Source organism: Alligator mississippiensis, chromosome 12, assembly GCF_030867095.1.
Source record: "Alligator mississippiensis isolate rAllMis1 chromosome 12, rAllMis1, whole genome shotgun sequence".
Taxonomy (NCBI): domain Eukaryota; kingdom Metazoa; phylum Chordata; order Crocodylia; family Alligatoridae; genus Alligator; species Alligator mississippiensis.
In genome coordinates, this window is record NC_081835.1 from 51,545,156 (window position 1) to 51,561,212 (window position 16,057).

Consider the following 16,057-nt stretch of genomic DNA (forward strand, 5'->3'; position numbering starts at 1 on the left):
TTCGTCTTTTCCGAGCCATATCAACATCTAGCAGTCACCCGTACTGCGGGTAGTCCAACTGATCGGTTTCGAGCGTGTATTGCGGTACATGGGAATCGATGCGTTGTTTGCTGTCCCTATGCATAATACTATATATGATATATATTTTATTAGGATTATTATTTTTACCTCAATAAAAAAAATCACAACACTAGAACGCCGTCGCCCCTGAGCACGTGCCTACTTCACCTTATGGGTAATCTGGCCCTGGGTGCCAAGCTCCTGCCCCCCAGCAGCAGCTGGCAGAAGCAGGGTGCCTGGCACCCGCCGCCCTCCCAGCATCCATAGGTGACGTGTGGGGGGGGCATGTGCCCCACTGAGATTGGCTGCTGCCAAAGCCACCGCTGCCTCCTTGCTGTGGACCTGGCTGCGGGTGGTCCCCGCCCGCCACCACCACCACCATTGCCTGCAGGCGGTCCCCGCTCGGCCCACCCTCGCACCGATGTCGCCGCAGCCGCCCGTGGGCAGTCCCCGCCGGGGACACGCGTCGCTGAGCCAGCCCCGCTCCCCGGAGCCGCACGGGCGCCGTGTGCGGCGGGGGAGCCGGGCGGGGCGGGGCGGCGCAGGGCGGGTGGGCAGCAGGGTCGCCGCCACCCCCGTGACGTTTCCTATCCACGTCACGTAAGGACCTTCCCGAGGTGACGTCAGGAAGGGCAATGCCCACGATTGTGCCGTGGTGAAAAGCAGACTGAAGGTTTCGTGTTGGTTTCCGCGGGGTCTCTCACTGGGCCCAGCGCCCCCTGCGGGGCGGGACGCGGTGCCGAGGAGGGGCAGCAGAGGGCGGGGGGCCGTACCCGCGGCTTCCCGGGCGGGCGGCGGCGGCGGAACGAGCGGGGCGGGGCGGGGCGGGGCCGGGCCGGGCCGGGCGGCGCCATGTTCGCGGGGCTGCAGGAGCTGGGGGTGGCCAACGGCGAGGACCTGAAGGAGACGCTGACCAACTGCACCGAGCCGCTCAAGGCCATCGAGCAGTTCCAGGTGCGGGGCCGGCCCGGGGGACCCTCCTCGCCCCCCCCCGGGGCCTTCCCCCTCCGCCGCCCGCGCGCGCGCGCCTCCCCGGGCCTGTGGCACAACGCCGCTCTGCACTTCAGCAGCTATAATGATTTTAATTATGGTTTTATCTAGTAGCAGCATGGCCCCCTCTCAGGGTGTGTTAAAGCCTGCGCTCGGGGACGGCGAAAAGCTCCGCTCTTTCCTTTTCTGCCCGTGCGGGAGCGGGGTGCGGGACGCTCCGAGGCAGGGGCTCAGGTCGTAGCCGCCCTGGTCTCAGGAGGTCGGCGGGCCAGGTTGGTTGGGTGAATCCGACATCGTTTATTTAACCGGCTTAAACAGAATTTTCTTGGCGAGCGTTCGGGTTTAAAACCCCTTCGTGGGGCGGAGGCAGCCTGTGCCGGGGGCCGGGCGCTTCCCGGGTGGCAGGAGCAGTGGGGAAGCCACGGGCTGCAGGCGAGACAGGCGGGCAGTGACGATGTCGGAGGGTGAGAAGCAGGCTGGGCAGGGGGTGGGGAGAGAAAAGGGGGCTGAATGTAGCAGGTAAGTAGTGGGGAGGTACCTGGGGAGTCGGCTGTCAGGCAGGTTGCAGTGTGTGGTAAACCCAGTGTCTGTATCTAGTCCGTGTATTGGTAGCTGTGCTGGTCTGAGACGAGAAGACACACAAAAAACTAGAACTCTTGGTTCCAAAATGATACCTTTTCTTACACCCACTGGGAATAATAATTATTTATTAGACCAGTTGGTCTAATAAAAGGTATCATTTTGGAACCAAGAGTTCTAGTTCTGTGTCTATTTAGTCCATGATTTTTAGTATCCAGCAGGTTGATGAAGTGGAGCACATAGGCTCCTCTCTGGGAAGTGTTTAGTAAGTTACCTTTGAGGATCAGGACTGAGAGATTGGAGAGAGTGGTTTTCTTGTGGGAAATGTGTCCCCACCGGTAATTGGGTATTCCTGTCTTTGATAGATATGCAGTGTGTGTTCATTCTGGGGTGCACTTGTTGTTTGTTTTCTCCTACATATTTTCCATCAGGGCATGTGGTGCACTGATGAGAGAGATCACATTTCTGGAGATGCAGCTGTAAGGTGCAGGGATGCTGATGGCTCTGTTGTGGGGTGTAGTAATAGTGGGGATGGTGGAGATGTGTTGGCAGGTTTTGCATTTCTTGTCATGGCACGGTCTGGATCCGTTTGGTGTGTTCTGGGCCTTAGGAAGTTTGCTTCTGGTGATGAGGTTAACGAGGTTTGGTGCTTGGTTAAAGGCTAGGATAGGTGGTTCTGGGAAGATCTCTTTAAGAATTGGGTCTTCTTCTATTATGGGTTGTTTGAGGATTTTCCGTATGGGTTCTCAGGAGGGTCAGTCTCACCTCCATCCTTGGTAAAGTATTTGAAAAAATTATCAAGGCTCACATTTGTGAGAGCCCGGCAGGACAAATTATGCTGAGGGGAAACCAGCACGGGTTTGTGGCGGGCAGATCGTGCCTGACCAACCTAGTCTCTTTCTATGACCAGGTTACGAAACGCCTGGACACAGGAGGAGGGGTGGATGTCGTATACCTGGACTTCAGGAAGGCCTTCGATACGGTATCCCACCCCATACTGGTGAACAAATTAAGAGGCTGTGATGTGGATGACTGCACAGTCCGGTGGGTGGCGAATTGGCTAGAGGGTCGCACCCAAAGAGTCGTGGTAGATGGGTCGGTCTCGACCTGGAAGGGTGTGGGCAGTGGGGTCCCGCAGGGTTCGGTCCTTGGACCGATACTCTTTAATGTCTTCATCAGCGACTTGGACGTGGGAGTGAAATGTACTCTGTCCAAGTTTGCAGATGACACAAAGCTATGGGGAGAAGTGGACACGCCGGAGGGCAGGGAACAGCTGCAGGCAGACCTGGATAGGTTGGACAAGTGGGCAGAAAACAACAGGATGCAGTTCAACAAGGAGAAATGCAAAGTGCTGCACCTAGGGAGGAAAAATGTCCAGCACACCTACAGCCTAGGGAATGACCTGCTGGGTGGCACGGAGGTAGAAAGGGATCTTGGAGTCCTAGTGGACTCCAAGTTGAACATGAGCCGGCAGTGTGACGAAGCCATCAGAAAAGCCAATGGCACTTTATCGTGCATCAGCAGATGCATGACAAATAGGTCCAGGGAGGTGATACTTCCCCTCTATAGGGCGTTGATCAGACCGCAGTTGGAGTACTGCGTGCAATTCTGGGCGCCACACTTCAAGAAGGATGCGGATAACCTGGAGAGGGTACAGCGAAGGGCAACTCGTATGGTCAAGGACCTGCAGACCAAGCCCTACGAGGAGAGACTAGAGAAACTGGACCTTTTCAGCCTCCGCAAGAGAAGGTTGAGAGGCGACCTTGTGGCTGCCTATAAGTTCATCACGGGGGCACAGAAGGGAATTGGTGAGGATTTATTCACCAAGGCACCCCCGGGGGTTACAAGAAACAATGGCCACAAGCTAGCAGAGAGCAGATTTAGACTGGACATTAGGAAGAACTTCTTCACAGTTCGAGTGGCCAAGGTCTGGAACGGGCTCCCAAGGGAGGTGGTGCTCTCCCCTACCCTGGGGGTCTTCAAGAGGAGGTTAGACGAGTATCTAGCTGGGGTCATTTAGACCCAGCACTCTTTCCTGCTTATGCAGGGGGTCGGACTTGATGATCTATTGAGGTCCCTTCCGACCCTAACATCTATGAATCTATGAGGGATGATGTATCATAACCAGCAGTGTGTCATTCATGGGGTGGTGTCTTCTGTACTGCTGCAATTCTTCACGTGGTATCCAGGCGGCTCTTTCAAACGTGCGATCTATCTTGCATGCAGACCAGACCAGCCTCTGGCTTCTTTACTATTCACTCCATCCAGAAAGAGCACACGCCAACTGCTGAGGCTTCCTCAACCTGACAAAAGGTTTTTAAACCCAAAAGCTTGGTAAAAAAATTTTTCCCCAACTATTTAAGTTAGTCTAATAAAAGATATCAGATTCACCCAAAGAACCTTGTCTGCCTAAAGGTGGGGAGGTATGGTGGCCCCCCTGCACCACCCCTGCCTGGCGCCCCCAGAGCACACGCAACACTCGTGTTGGACCTGATTATCTCGCAAGGTCCCTTCCAGCCCCTAACGTCTATGAAATCTATGAAAATAAATATGAAATGTTCATAGATTCATAGATTGCTAGGGGCTGGAAGGGACCTTGCAGATCACTGGGTCCGGTCCCCCTGCACTAGGCAGGAAAAGACAGTTTGGGTCAACTGACCCCAGTGAGGTGACTTTCCAGTCTCCTTTTCAAGATTTCCAGGGTAGGTGACTGCACTACCTCTGGAGCAAGTTTATTTCACAGTCTGGACACCCCAACCATGAAGGAGTTTTTCCTGGAACTGAGCTTGAAGAGGCCTTCTAGGAGTTTCTAGCCATTGCTCCTGGTCTTCCCCAAGGGTGCCCTGGTGCACCGAGTTCTTGATGTAGTCCCTTGATATGGTGGTAAGCCGCTACCAAGTCCCCTCTTAGCCTTCTCTTCTGTAGGCTGAAGAGGCCCAAACCCCTCAGCCTCTCCTCGTATGGCTTGTCTTGCAAGTCCCCGATCATACAAGTGGCTCTTCTCTGGACCGTCTTGAATCAGATTTATACAGTTGTCCAGTGGGTTTTCAAAATGTAATAGTCACATGCATTTGCCTTCCTGACATAAAGTCCTTCATGTGGTTACATCATGTGATGAAACCTCCCAGAATAGAGTCAAACGGAGTTGGCAGCCCTACTGCCCACCCTCCCTGCCTGTCTCCCCCACAGCACACACAACACCCGCATGGCTCTGGAGAGCAGTTCTGGGAGGGCTGCGGGTGCCAGGCACCCTGCTTCTGCTGCCGGCTGGTGGGGGGCAGGAGCCTGATGTCCAGGGCCAGATTACCCATAAGGCAAAGTAGGCACCTGCCCGGGGTGTCGGCGTTCTAGTGTTGCAATTTTTTATTGAGGTAAAAATAATAATCATCCTAATAAAATATATATCATATATAGTATTGTTCATAGAGACAGCGAACAGTGCGTCCATTCCCATATACCACAATACATGCTTGAAACTGTTCTATTGGACTACCCTCAGTACAGGTGAGTGCTAGATGTTGATATATCATTGGCTTGGAAAAGATGAAAGAGTAGATAGGCAGCGCTGAAGATCGTGTGCCTAGGGGCACGTGAGGTGTGAATCCGGCCCTGCTCGCGCCCCTAATGCTGTAGCAGGCCAGAGGGCTCAGTCCCAGCCCAAACTGCTCTGCAGGGGCTGAGCTTTCAGGGCAGCTTGAGCTGGGACTGGAGCTCTGCCCGTAAAATCCTACAGTGTCCTATACACCGCAGTGGGGTAGTAGCTCCTCCTGTGCAAAACGCTTGGAGACAGTAACTTTGTGATTGTTACTGTCTTTCCCTGATTATAGTTATGAATGCATCATGTACATTAAAAGGGATTACTACTGATCTAGTTATAATGGAACACACTGCTTGGCAAAGAGAACAGAAGTTCCTATAAACTAAAGAAAACCTTGAAAGGAAGATTTTGTGATATGAAAACCATAAAATAAAATGCAGCTGAGCAGCTTTTAGCGATTCCACAAATTGCTTATCAGAGGGGCGTCCAACAATAGCACAAATGCTGCGAGAAGTGCGTGGCTGGAGAAGGAGCATACTTTGAAGGACATTAAGCCAGAACCCCGGTAAATAAAATATTTTCTTTCCTACAGCACCGGTCTCAATACTTTTTGAGCAGCCCTCGTATATAAAAGAAAGAGCTAAGGTTTTCACGTTCACAAAGCGTAGGCTTTAAGAACAACACCAAAAATCATGAGAGATGGCAACATTGATATAAGCTGTGTTACCGCTTTGTTTGTCCTGCTGTAAGTAGTCTGTGTTCCTGCTACAACTCACCATCCTGCTTGGTGCTTATTTTGGCAGACAGAAAATGGGGTCCTGCTGCCGTCCCTGCAGTCGGCACTGCCGTTCCTGGACCTGCACGGGACGCCGCGCCTGGAGTTCCACCAGTCCGTGTTTGATGAGCTGAGGGAGAAGCTGCTGGAGAGGGTTTCGGCCATTGCCTCGGAAGGAAAGGTTGAGGAAAGGTGTGTTGCTAATCTTACTGCTGAAGATTAAGTCACTGCATTTGCACAGAACTCCTAAATTAGCCATAGTAAATACAATTTGTAAAGGCTCCTAGGTCCCATAGTAACTAGGTCCTGAGTAACTTAGTAACCTAGGTCCTGAGTAACTTCTTGTATGTGTGACTTAGTCTAGAGGTTCCCAACCCCTGGGCTGCAGCCCAGTACCAGGCCACGAAGGGTTGGCTGCCAGTCCACAGGAGGGTTGGCTGCCGGACCGGAAGTCCGGAAGTGACCAGCATACAGATAACCAGCAGCCAACTCTTTTTTATACTGCAGTTTGCTGCTGTCTGATTTGCCAGTCCACGGTCTGAAAAGTTTGGGAACCACTGACTTAGTCATATTGAGTGGAAAATCCATGGAGTCTGAGCTCCTGAATCACTTAGGAGCTCTGAATATTTTAACCAGCAGATTCTCATGCTTGCATTTTTCTAGATACAAGAAGCTGGAAGATCTTCTAGAGAAAAGCTTTTCCTTGGTCAAGATGCCGTCCATACAGCCTGTGGTGATGTGCGTCATGAAACACCTTCCTAAGGTAAAAGGAGCATGTGGCTAATTCTCCTGGTTACAGCCTCTTTCAGCCTCTGTGGTTAAATGGGCTGTATGCCACGTGGAAAGTCTTTAAGTTTGTAGCTGGCTGGTAAGGAATTTGGTTTATGAGTTACTTGAGTCTGATGGAAATTAACAGTGGCATGTATAGCAGGGGCGGGCAGTTATTTTGGGCAGAGGGCTGCTTACTGAGTTTTGGCAAGCCATCAAGGGCCACATGACAGGCAGCCAGGGGCAGATAAATATTTATTTTCTAAATTTTTTAGGGGCCCTGCGAGCCGGATAGAATCAGCCCGTGGGCCGTATTTTGCCCACCCCAGATATACAGGATAGTTAAAAAATATTTCATGTTGTCTAAAGAAGCTTTTAGTTAGAGAAAGATGTCTTTCTAATCTTAAAAAGTATATGAGCTATCTACCCCACAAAACAGAGCAAGATTTCTGATGGGTGAGCTTTTCTATAACTAGTTTCACTGTTCATGGCAAGTGAAAATAAGATGTTAAGTATTCGGTCAAATTATAAAGCAGCAAGATTTTTGGGAAAAGGCACTTAAAAGAAAATAAGGCACAGTGGTATCTTGAAGGTACTTACTTCAAAAGTGCTACTGTAGGCTGTTGAATTTTGAATCGGCACACTAGATAGCAGTGTTCTCCTTTTAAGGAGGAAAACACTTGCTTCAGAACTAGAAGGAAAACAGGGCTTTTCTGGTTTCTATAGGAAGCCAAATGCCTTAAAGCGATGATGTGGTAGAGAGGCAGGGGAAAGGAAGGACAAGTCATTTGTGTTTCCTTGGGTGGTAATTACTCTATGGAAATCATAGATGCATCCAAGATTGTGATTCACATCTATCCAATGGTCTACGCAATACCATTTTGACTCTGCATTGTTGTTCGCAGGTCCCTGAAAAGAAGCTGAAGTTAGTGATGGCAGATAAGGATCTGTACAAAGCCTGTGCTGTGGAGGTGAAGCGCCAGATCTGGCAGGATAACCAGGCCCTATTTGGTGATGAAGTGTCTCCATTGCTGAAGCAGTACATCTTGGAGAAAGAGAACATTCTGTTCAGTAGCGATATTTCTGTGTTGCACAATTTCTTTAGTCCATCTCCCAAAACAAGACGTCAGGGAGAGGTAGGAGCAAGGACACCTGTTACAAGGGAGTTGTGAATAGAAACCCTTCATTTCTGTTACATAATACAAACGTTTGGTCCTTCTGTTGTCATGATCAGATACTTGAGTCTCCATCGGGCCTTACAACTGTGTTCCCAACTGCAAAAAGTTTACATGAGCATTCTGTCTACCCATTCCACCTATAACTTACCCCCTTGTCTTTACAAGTCTCAAATCATCAGATTAATTTTTATTTAGTAAATACATATAATGGCTAATAATTATTATTTTTAAAGCCCCACTGAGTTCAGTAATTGGTTAATGTTTAGGTTAAACAATGTAAATGCAGTTTCTCTTAAATAGCTAGTAAAAAAAAATCATGTTTTTTACCCCCCGAATCTGTTTATCAATCTGGATTGTAATACCAAGTGTACTGTGTGTAATCAAGATTTCGTTTTTCTGTATTTTTCTTTGTTTCATATTAGCAGCATACAATAAGAGTCCAACCAAAAAAAAACATTTTTGTAAAAATAGGAAAGCAGCATCAAGAGTTGTGGATGGTGTGATTTTTCTTTTTTCTTCTCTTAGGCCAGGCATTCACACCTCTTGCTATGCTACATGTGCAGGACAGGAGGCGCAATTATGGGATCCCAATCGCACCCTGTTGCTGGTGCAGGGGGAGCATGATCCCAGGCTCCACCTGCACCATCAAGTAGCATGCTGGGTGCCTGGTATACTCCTAATTTGGAATACCAATCAGCTGACTGATGCTCCCAGCCAAAGTAGCACAGTGGAGCCCTTCAAACTCTGATGTGCTCCTGCAGCTGGGAGTACCAGTCAGTTAATCGGCACTGGCCACACATTAAATTTAAGGAGCAATGGGAACCAACCACAAAGTTATTACATACATTTTGTGTAATAACTGTGTGGCTTATTCTCTGTTTTATTGTACCATTAATTGCATGAACATTTGGCCAGTTTACTATTTAAGATGTGATTAACTGTTTAATCTTGTCATAAGTGTAATATCTTCCAGGGGCTTTAGCGTTATCCTTTGCATTTGAATTTTATGTGGAATATGCTACAGTGATAGGCTAAAATACAAAGCCCTAAGATAAAAATAGCAAGTATTTCAATTAAATGTACTTCAGTCTTAACTTTGTGACTGTCTTTCCCTGATTGTAGTTATTAATGCATCATGTACATTAAAAGGGATTACCTCTGATCTAGTTGCAGTGAAGCACACTGCTTGGCAAAGAGAACAGAAGTTCCTATAAATGTCGTGCATTTTTAATGTTCTTCCACTTTAGCTGTAAAAGACTTGAAAAATATGAGCTGAAATGGAAATTCTGTTGAAATATTGAAAAAAATTGGTGTGAAATAGCAACCATTTATTTTAATTCTGGTATTCTACAACAGTTGAGGAAGAATTAAACATTTCTAAAGCTATGGTTATAATATCTTGGATACAAAATGTACGTTTTTGTTTTTTCCTCCATTTTAGGTGGTTCAGAAACTGACACAGATGATTGGGAAGAATGTGAAGCTCTATGACATGGTGTTACAGTTCCTAAGAACTTTGTTTCTTCGGACGAGGAACGTCCATTACTGCACACTGCGGGCAGAGCTACTGATGTCATTGCATGATCTGGACATTAGTGAGATCTGCACTGTCGACCCTTGCCACAAGGTACAGTGTGCTGGGGTTGGCAAAAATATTACTTTGGAATGTTCTGTCTGAGCAGATTTCATGTATGATTGCTGCCTTTAAGATCTCCAGAGCAGAGAAGGTGTCTCCTTTGGCAATGGAAGAAGGTCTAAGCCTCAAATTTGAAATTCTCATATTCCTTGGACACTCAGGTGCAAAACACATCTGGGTTAATTAAGCCCCCACTAAGTCTTTCACTGTAGATAAATTGTTCGTCATGTAGTTTATGGTACTTAATATGAAAAAATCAGTATCCCATTGAAACAATATCTCAGAAAGTTACAGTTGGAAGGGACCTCAAGAGGTCATTCAGTCCCACCCCCTGCTCAAAGCAGGACCATTCCCAACTAAATCATTCCAGCCAGGGCTTTGTTTAGCTGGGTCTTGAAAACCTCCAAGGATGGAGATTCCACCACCTCTCTGGGTAACCTGTTCCAGTGCTTCACTACCCTCCAAGCGAGAAGATTCTTCATAATATCTAACCTAAACTTCCCATGGTACAACTTGAGACCGTTGCTCCTTGTTCTGTCATCTGCCACCACTGAGGACAGTCTAGCTCTATCCTCTTTCGAACCCTGCTTCAGGTAGTTGAAAGCTGCTATTAAATCCCCTTTCAGTCTCATCTTCAATAAACCCAGTTCCCCCAGGCTTTCCTCATAAGTCATGTCCTGCCTCCCCCTCCTCCTCCCACCTTTTTTGTTGCCCTCTGCTGGACTGTCCAATACCTTCACATCCTTTCTGTAGTGAGGGGCCCAAAACTGAACACAGTACTTCAGATGTGGGCTCAGCAGCACAGAATAGAGGGGAATAATCACTTCCCCTGACTTACTGGCAGCACGCCTACTAATGCAGCCCAGTATGCCATTAGCCTTCTTGGCAACAAGAGCACACTGCTGGTTCATATTCAGCTTATTTGTCCACAGTAACTTCCAGGTCCTCTTCTGCAGAGCTGCTGCCCAGTCAGGCAGCCCGCAGCCTGTACTGATGTATGGGATTGTTCCATCCTACGTGCACGACTTTGCGCTTGTCCTTGTTGAACCTCATGAGATTTCTTTTGGCCCAATCTTCCAATATGTCTAGGTCTCTCTGAATTCTAGCCCTACCCTTCATTGTATCTACTACTTCCCCCAGCTTGGTGTTGTCTGCAAACTTGCTGAGGGTGCACTTCTTCCAGGTTGTTGTCAAAGACATTGAACAAAACCGGCTGTGGGACCGACTCCTGGGATACTCTGTTTGATATCAGCTGCCAAATAGACATCAAGCCATTGATTACTTAACCCTCTGAACCTGGTGCTTCAGCCAGTTTTCTATCCACCTTATAGTTCATTCATCCAGCCCATACTTCCTTAGCTTGCCTGCAGGAATGTTGTGAGAGACAGTAGCAAAAGCCTTGCTAAAATCAAGGTACACCACATCCACTGGTCTCCCCACATCCACAGAACCAGTCACCCTATTATAAAAAGCAATCAACTTGGTCAAGCATGACTTTACCTTGGTGTGAATCCATACTGACTGTTCCTAATCACCTTCTTCTCCAAGTGCTTCAAAATGGATTCTTTGAGGATCTGCTCCATGATTTTTCCAGGAAGTGAGATGAGGCTGACTGGTCTGTACTCTGGATCCTCCTTTTTCCCTTTCTTAAATCTGGGCACTGTGTTTACCATTTTCCAATCATCCAGGACATCTCCTGATTGCCATGAGGTTTCAAAGATGATGGCCCATGGCTCTGCAATCCCATCAGCCAAGTCCCTCAGCACCCTCAGGTGCATCCCATCCAGCCCCATGGACTTGTTTATGTCTAGCTTTTCTAAGTAGTCCCTAAGGTGTTCTTTCACCACTGAGGGCTGCTCATCTCCTCCCCAAACTGTGGTGCCCAGTGCAGTAGTCTGGGAGCTGACCTTGGCTGTGAAGACAGCAGCAAAAAAGGCATTGAGCACTTCAGCGTTTTTGCATCCTCTGTCACAAGGTTGCCTCCCCCATTCAGTAAGTGATCCACACTTTCCCTGATCCCCCTCTTGCTACTGACATACTTGGAGAAAACCTTCTTGTTACCCTTAACATCCCTTGCTAGCTGCAACTCCAATTGTGCTTTGGCTTTCGTGACTTCATCCCTGTGTGTCCGTGCAATGCTGTTATATTCTTCCCTAGTTATTTGTCCAAGTTTCCACTTCTTATAAGCTTCCTTTTTGTGCTTGAGTTTACTGAAGAGTTCCCTGCTAAGCTGAGCTGGTCTTCTGCCATACTTGCTAGTCTTCCTGCACATGGAGATAGTTTGTTCCTGCACTTTCTCAGTAAGGCTTCTTTAAAATACAGCCAGCTCTCCTGGACTCTTCTCCTCTTCAGATTGGCTTCCCAGGGGATCCTGCCTATGAGTTCCCTGAGCAAGTCAAAGTCTGCTTTTATGAAGTCCAGGAGCCTTAGTCTATTGCTCTCCATGCTTCCTTTCCTCAGGATCCTGAACTCTATCATCTTGTGGTCACTGATGCCCAAGTTGCCATCCACTATTACATTCCCCATCAATTCATCTCTATTTGTGAGCAGCAGGTCAGTAAGAACATGGCCCCTAACTGACTGCTCCAGCACTTGCACCAGGAAGTGGTCCCCAGTACTCTCCAAAAACTTTATCTGGATTGCCTGCGCACTGCTGTATTGCCCTCCCAGCAGATGTCAGGGTGATTTGAAGTCCCCCATGAGAACCAGGGCCTCTGATTGGGAAGCTTCTGTTAGCTGTTTAAAGAAAGCCTCATCCACTACTTCATCCTGGTTTGATAGTCTATAGCACACGCCCACCACGACATCACCCTTGTTGCTCTCCCCTCTGACCCTAACCCAGAGATGTTCAACAGGCCTAGCTCCAGTTTCATTCTGGAGCTCTGAGCAATCATACCGCTCTTTTACATAAAGTGAAACTCCTCCTCATCTTCTCCACTGCTTGTTTTTCCTGAACAGTTTGTATTCATCCATGATGGTGCTTCAGTCCTGTGAGCAGTCCCACCATGTCTCTGTTATTCCAATCACATCATAGTTCTTGGACTGTGCAAGGACTTCCAGTTCTTCCTGCTGGTTTCCCAGGCTCTGTGCGTTCATGTACAGGCACCTGAGGTCACTAGTCGATTGCCCTGATTTCTCAGGAAGTATGAGAATACATCCTCTGTTGTCCCCTCCTGCTTGCTCTTCCTCCAGGTCTCCTGCTTCCCCACTTACCTCAGGCCTTTGGTCTCCTTCCCCTGGCGAACCTAATTTAAAGCCCTCCTCACTAGGTTAGAGAGCCTGTCTGTGAAGATGCTCTTCCCTCTCTTCATCAGGTGGATTCCATTTCTTCCGAGCTTAAAAGAACATCCCGTGGTCAAAGAATCCAAAACCCTGCTGATGACACCACGTGCACAACCAGGTGTTGATCTGCAGGATACATCTGCTCCTTCCCAGGCCTTTTCCCTTGACTGGAAGGATCAATAAGAACACAACCTGAGCCCCAGACCCCCTCGCCCTGGCACCCAGAGCCCTGTAGTCACTTTTGATACACTCAGGGTCTCCCCTGGCAGTATCATTGTTGCCCACATGGATGAGCAGCATGGGGTAGTGGTCAGAGGGCTAGATGAGCCTTGGTAGTCCCTCTGTGACATTTCAGATCTGAGTTCCGGGCAAGCAGCAGACTTCACAAGACAACAGGTTAGATCGGCAGATGGCTCCCTCTATCCCCCGCGGGAGGTAGTCTCCAACCACCATCACTTGTCGCTTCTTCGTGGTGGTCGTCACAATCCTTCCCACCTTGGTGAGGCCTGTCCTATCCTCCCCCACCAGTGCTTCTCCCTCTTCATTACTAGGGTTGCATATCCATTCTCTAGATGAACGACTGCAGGTGGAGGTAGAGATCTCTGCTTGCTGCCGAAGTCACAAGCCTCCAGCTTCCACCCTCTTGGGTGTCCATGTCCTCTCTCTTTTCTAGCACTGCATCTGGCATTTCTTCCTCCACAGTCCCGGAGGTCTCCTTCAGCATCGAATCGATGTACTCATGGGGAGAGTGTATGGATGCTGCCAGAACGCTCAAGGTACTAGCTTGCCACCACTTCCTTGGTCAGAATGTCCTTCTTGTAAATGCATAGTACTTCACTTAATGTGATGGCTTTTAGCCAGAAGTGGTTGCATTTCATTAGTGTTGTGTACATAATTTGTAAAGTTCTGTAGATCTTGAAGATTAAAAGCATATAATTATTAAAATGTAGCATATTTTTATGTGGTACCTGAAACTGAGTGAGAGCTCCTTTCTGAATAGATAGTCACAGTTTCTCTTTTTAAAAAATTGCTTAAATATAATTAACAGCTTTTCAAAAACATTAAGAAAAAAAAAGACAAATATTTCATTTGGCTCAAATGAGACTTTTCATCCAGATTTCCAGTGTAAATTGGTAGTAGAGTTAGGGATAAAACCCAGATCAGCTGATATGTTGATATTCACTGTTATCATTAAGCTGTTGTATCTTTGTTGAGTACCTGTTGCATCATATGCATATAACTCCCCATAACAGAATCATAGAAAATGAGGGTTGGAAGGGACCTCAGGAGGTCATCTAGTCTAGCCCCCTGCTCAAAGCAGGACCAGCCCCAACTGTATTGTCCCAGCCAAGGCTTTGTCTAGCTGAGTCTTGCAAACCTCCAGGAATGGAGATTCCACCACCTCTCTAAGTAGCCTATTCGAGAGTTTTTTCCTAATATCTAAACAAAACTTCCCTTGCTTCAATTTGAGACCATTGCTGCTAGTTTTGTTGTCTGCTACCACTGGGAACAGTCTAGCTCCATCTTCTTTGTAACCACCCTTCAGGCAGTTGAAGGCTGCTGTTAAATTCCCCCCTCAGTCTTCTCTTCTCCAGATTAAATGAGCCCAGTTCCCTCAGCCTCTCCTCAGAAATCATGTTCCCCAGGCCCCTAACTATTTTCATTGCCTTCTGCTGGACTCACTCCAATTTATCTACATCCTTTCTGTAGTGAAGGGGCCCAAAACTGGACACACTACTCACTACTGTGGCCTCATCAGTGCTGGTAGTGCTCCTACTAAAGCAGCCCAGTATGCTTGTTAGCCTTCTTGGCAACAAGGGCACACCATTGGCTTATATTCAGTTTACTGTCCACTGTAACCCCCACTTCCTTTTCTGCAGAGCTGCTGCTTAGCTAGTCAGTCTCCAGCCTGTACCGGTGCATAGGACTGTTCCGTCCTAACTGCAGGACTTTGCACTTGTCCTTATTGAACCTCATGAGATTTCTTTTGGTTCAGTTCCCCAATATGTCTAGGTCACTCTGAATCCTAGCTCTACCCTCCACTGTATCTATTATTCCCCCCAGCTTGGTGTCATCTGCAAACTTGCTGAGGCTGCACTCCATCCCATCTTCAGAATAAAACCAGCCCCAGGACCGACCCCTGGCGCACTCGACTTGATACCAGCTGCCAACTAGACATCAAGCCATTGATTACTACCCTTTGAGCCCAACTATCGAACCAGAGTTGAAAATGAGATCTGTTCACATTAAGGCGATATACAAACGTTCAGTTTCTCCAGGGATAATCCCTGCTGTCTCAGGAGAAACTTTGAGTGTACAGATGTTTATAATTTTTCTCCTAAAGTAAAAGTGGCCACTCTGGGAGAAAAATAACTTTGGAACAGCCTGTAAATCTGAGGTAATACTTGTTTTAGGGAGGTGAAATAGTGAATCTGGGTGAATGTGCTGTGGAACAAGTTCACAAAATGAGTTTTTTTCTGTATTTGAAATCCTGCTGGGTTTCCTCTGCTGCTGATGTCAGACCCCCATTAGAATTTCTCAGTACCCACAAGACTGTGGAAGCAGCAGGTACAGCTGGGCAGAGATCAATAAATTTGTGTCCTTGTTCTGCATCACTGAGAGATTTGGATGGAGGTGCCTTCCTTCAGGGGGGTGTGATTCCCTATTTGTTACCTTCAGGCAGTTTCCTGCTCAGCATTTAGGTTTTTGTAGATCACCCTTCTGAGGTGCCAGGCTCTCCCTATCGTCGCTAAAGGATGTGTAAGTGCCTAACTCCATTTCTCTGAAACATCCCACTGTGGCCAGGTGTCTGATTTTTAGGTATTTATTGCAATATCTAAATTGGAGGTGCCTAAGGTGTCTTTCTGGATTTCATTCTAAGGCTACAGTTTTTGAAAACTCTATACGAGTCTTCATATGAGAGACATGTAATGGTAAAGCCTATACAACCTCTGGGGTGGGAAAGGCTTCTGCAGTTGTATTTAATTAAATAGTGAACCACCAATATTACAGCAAAATCCTTCAATGACTCCTATTCTAATGCCAGTGTAGAAGCCATGGGCATGTTAAGCAAGTTCCTATGTTTGCAGTTCACCTGGTGCCTAGATGCCTGTATTCGGGAAAAGTTTGTGGACAACAAGAGAGCTCGGGAATTGCAAGGTTTTCTGGATGGGGTGAAGAAAGGACAAGAACAAGTATTGGGGTAAGTTGTTTCACTTAAGAATTGTTAAAGATACTTTCAGTAGCCACAG

The 16,057-nt window shown here is 47.7% G+C and overlaps 1 protein-coding gene across 1 annotated transcript in view; it reads left to right on the top strand.

Moving 5' to 3' along the window:
- The first annotated feature begins 891 nt into the window (after positions 1-891).
- Positions 892-16,057, top strand: part of NELFB (negative elongation factor complex member B) — a 28,684-nt gene continuing 13,518 nt past the window's right edge. The window contains exons 1-6 of the mRNA XM_006264839.4: positions 892-1,014; positions 5,971-6,134; positions 6,606-6,705; positions 7,616-7,846; positions 9,330-9,515; positions 15,896-16,008. Of these exons, the coding sequence (XP_006264901.2) occupies positions 913-1,014; positions 5,971-6,134; positions 6,606-6,705; positions 7,616-7,846; positions 9,330-9,515; positions 15,896-16,008 (896 nt within the window). The 5' untranslated portion in view covers positions 892-912. The remainder of the gene's footprint in view (positions 1,015-5,970; positions 6,135-6,605; positions 6,706-7,615; positions 7,847-9,329; positions 9,516-15,895; positions 16,009-16,057) is intronic.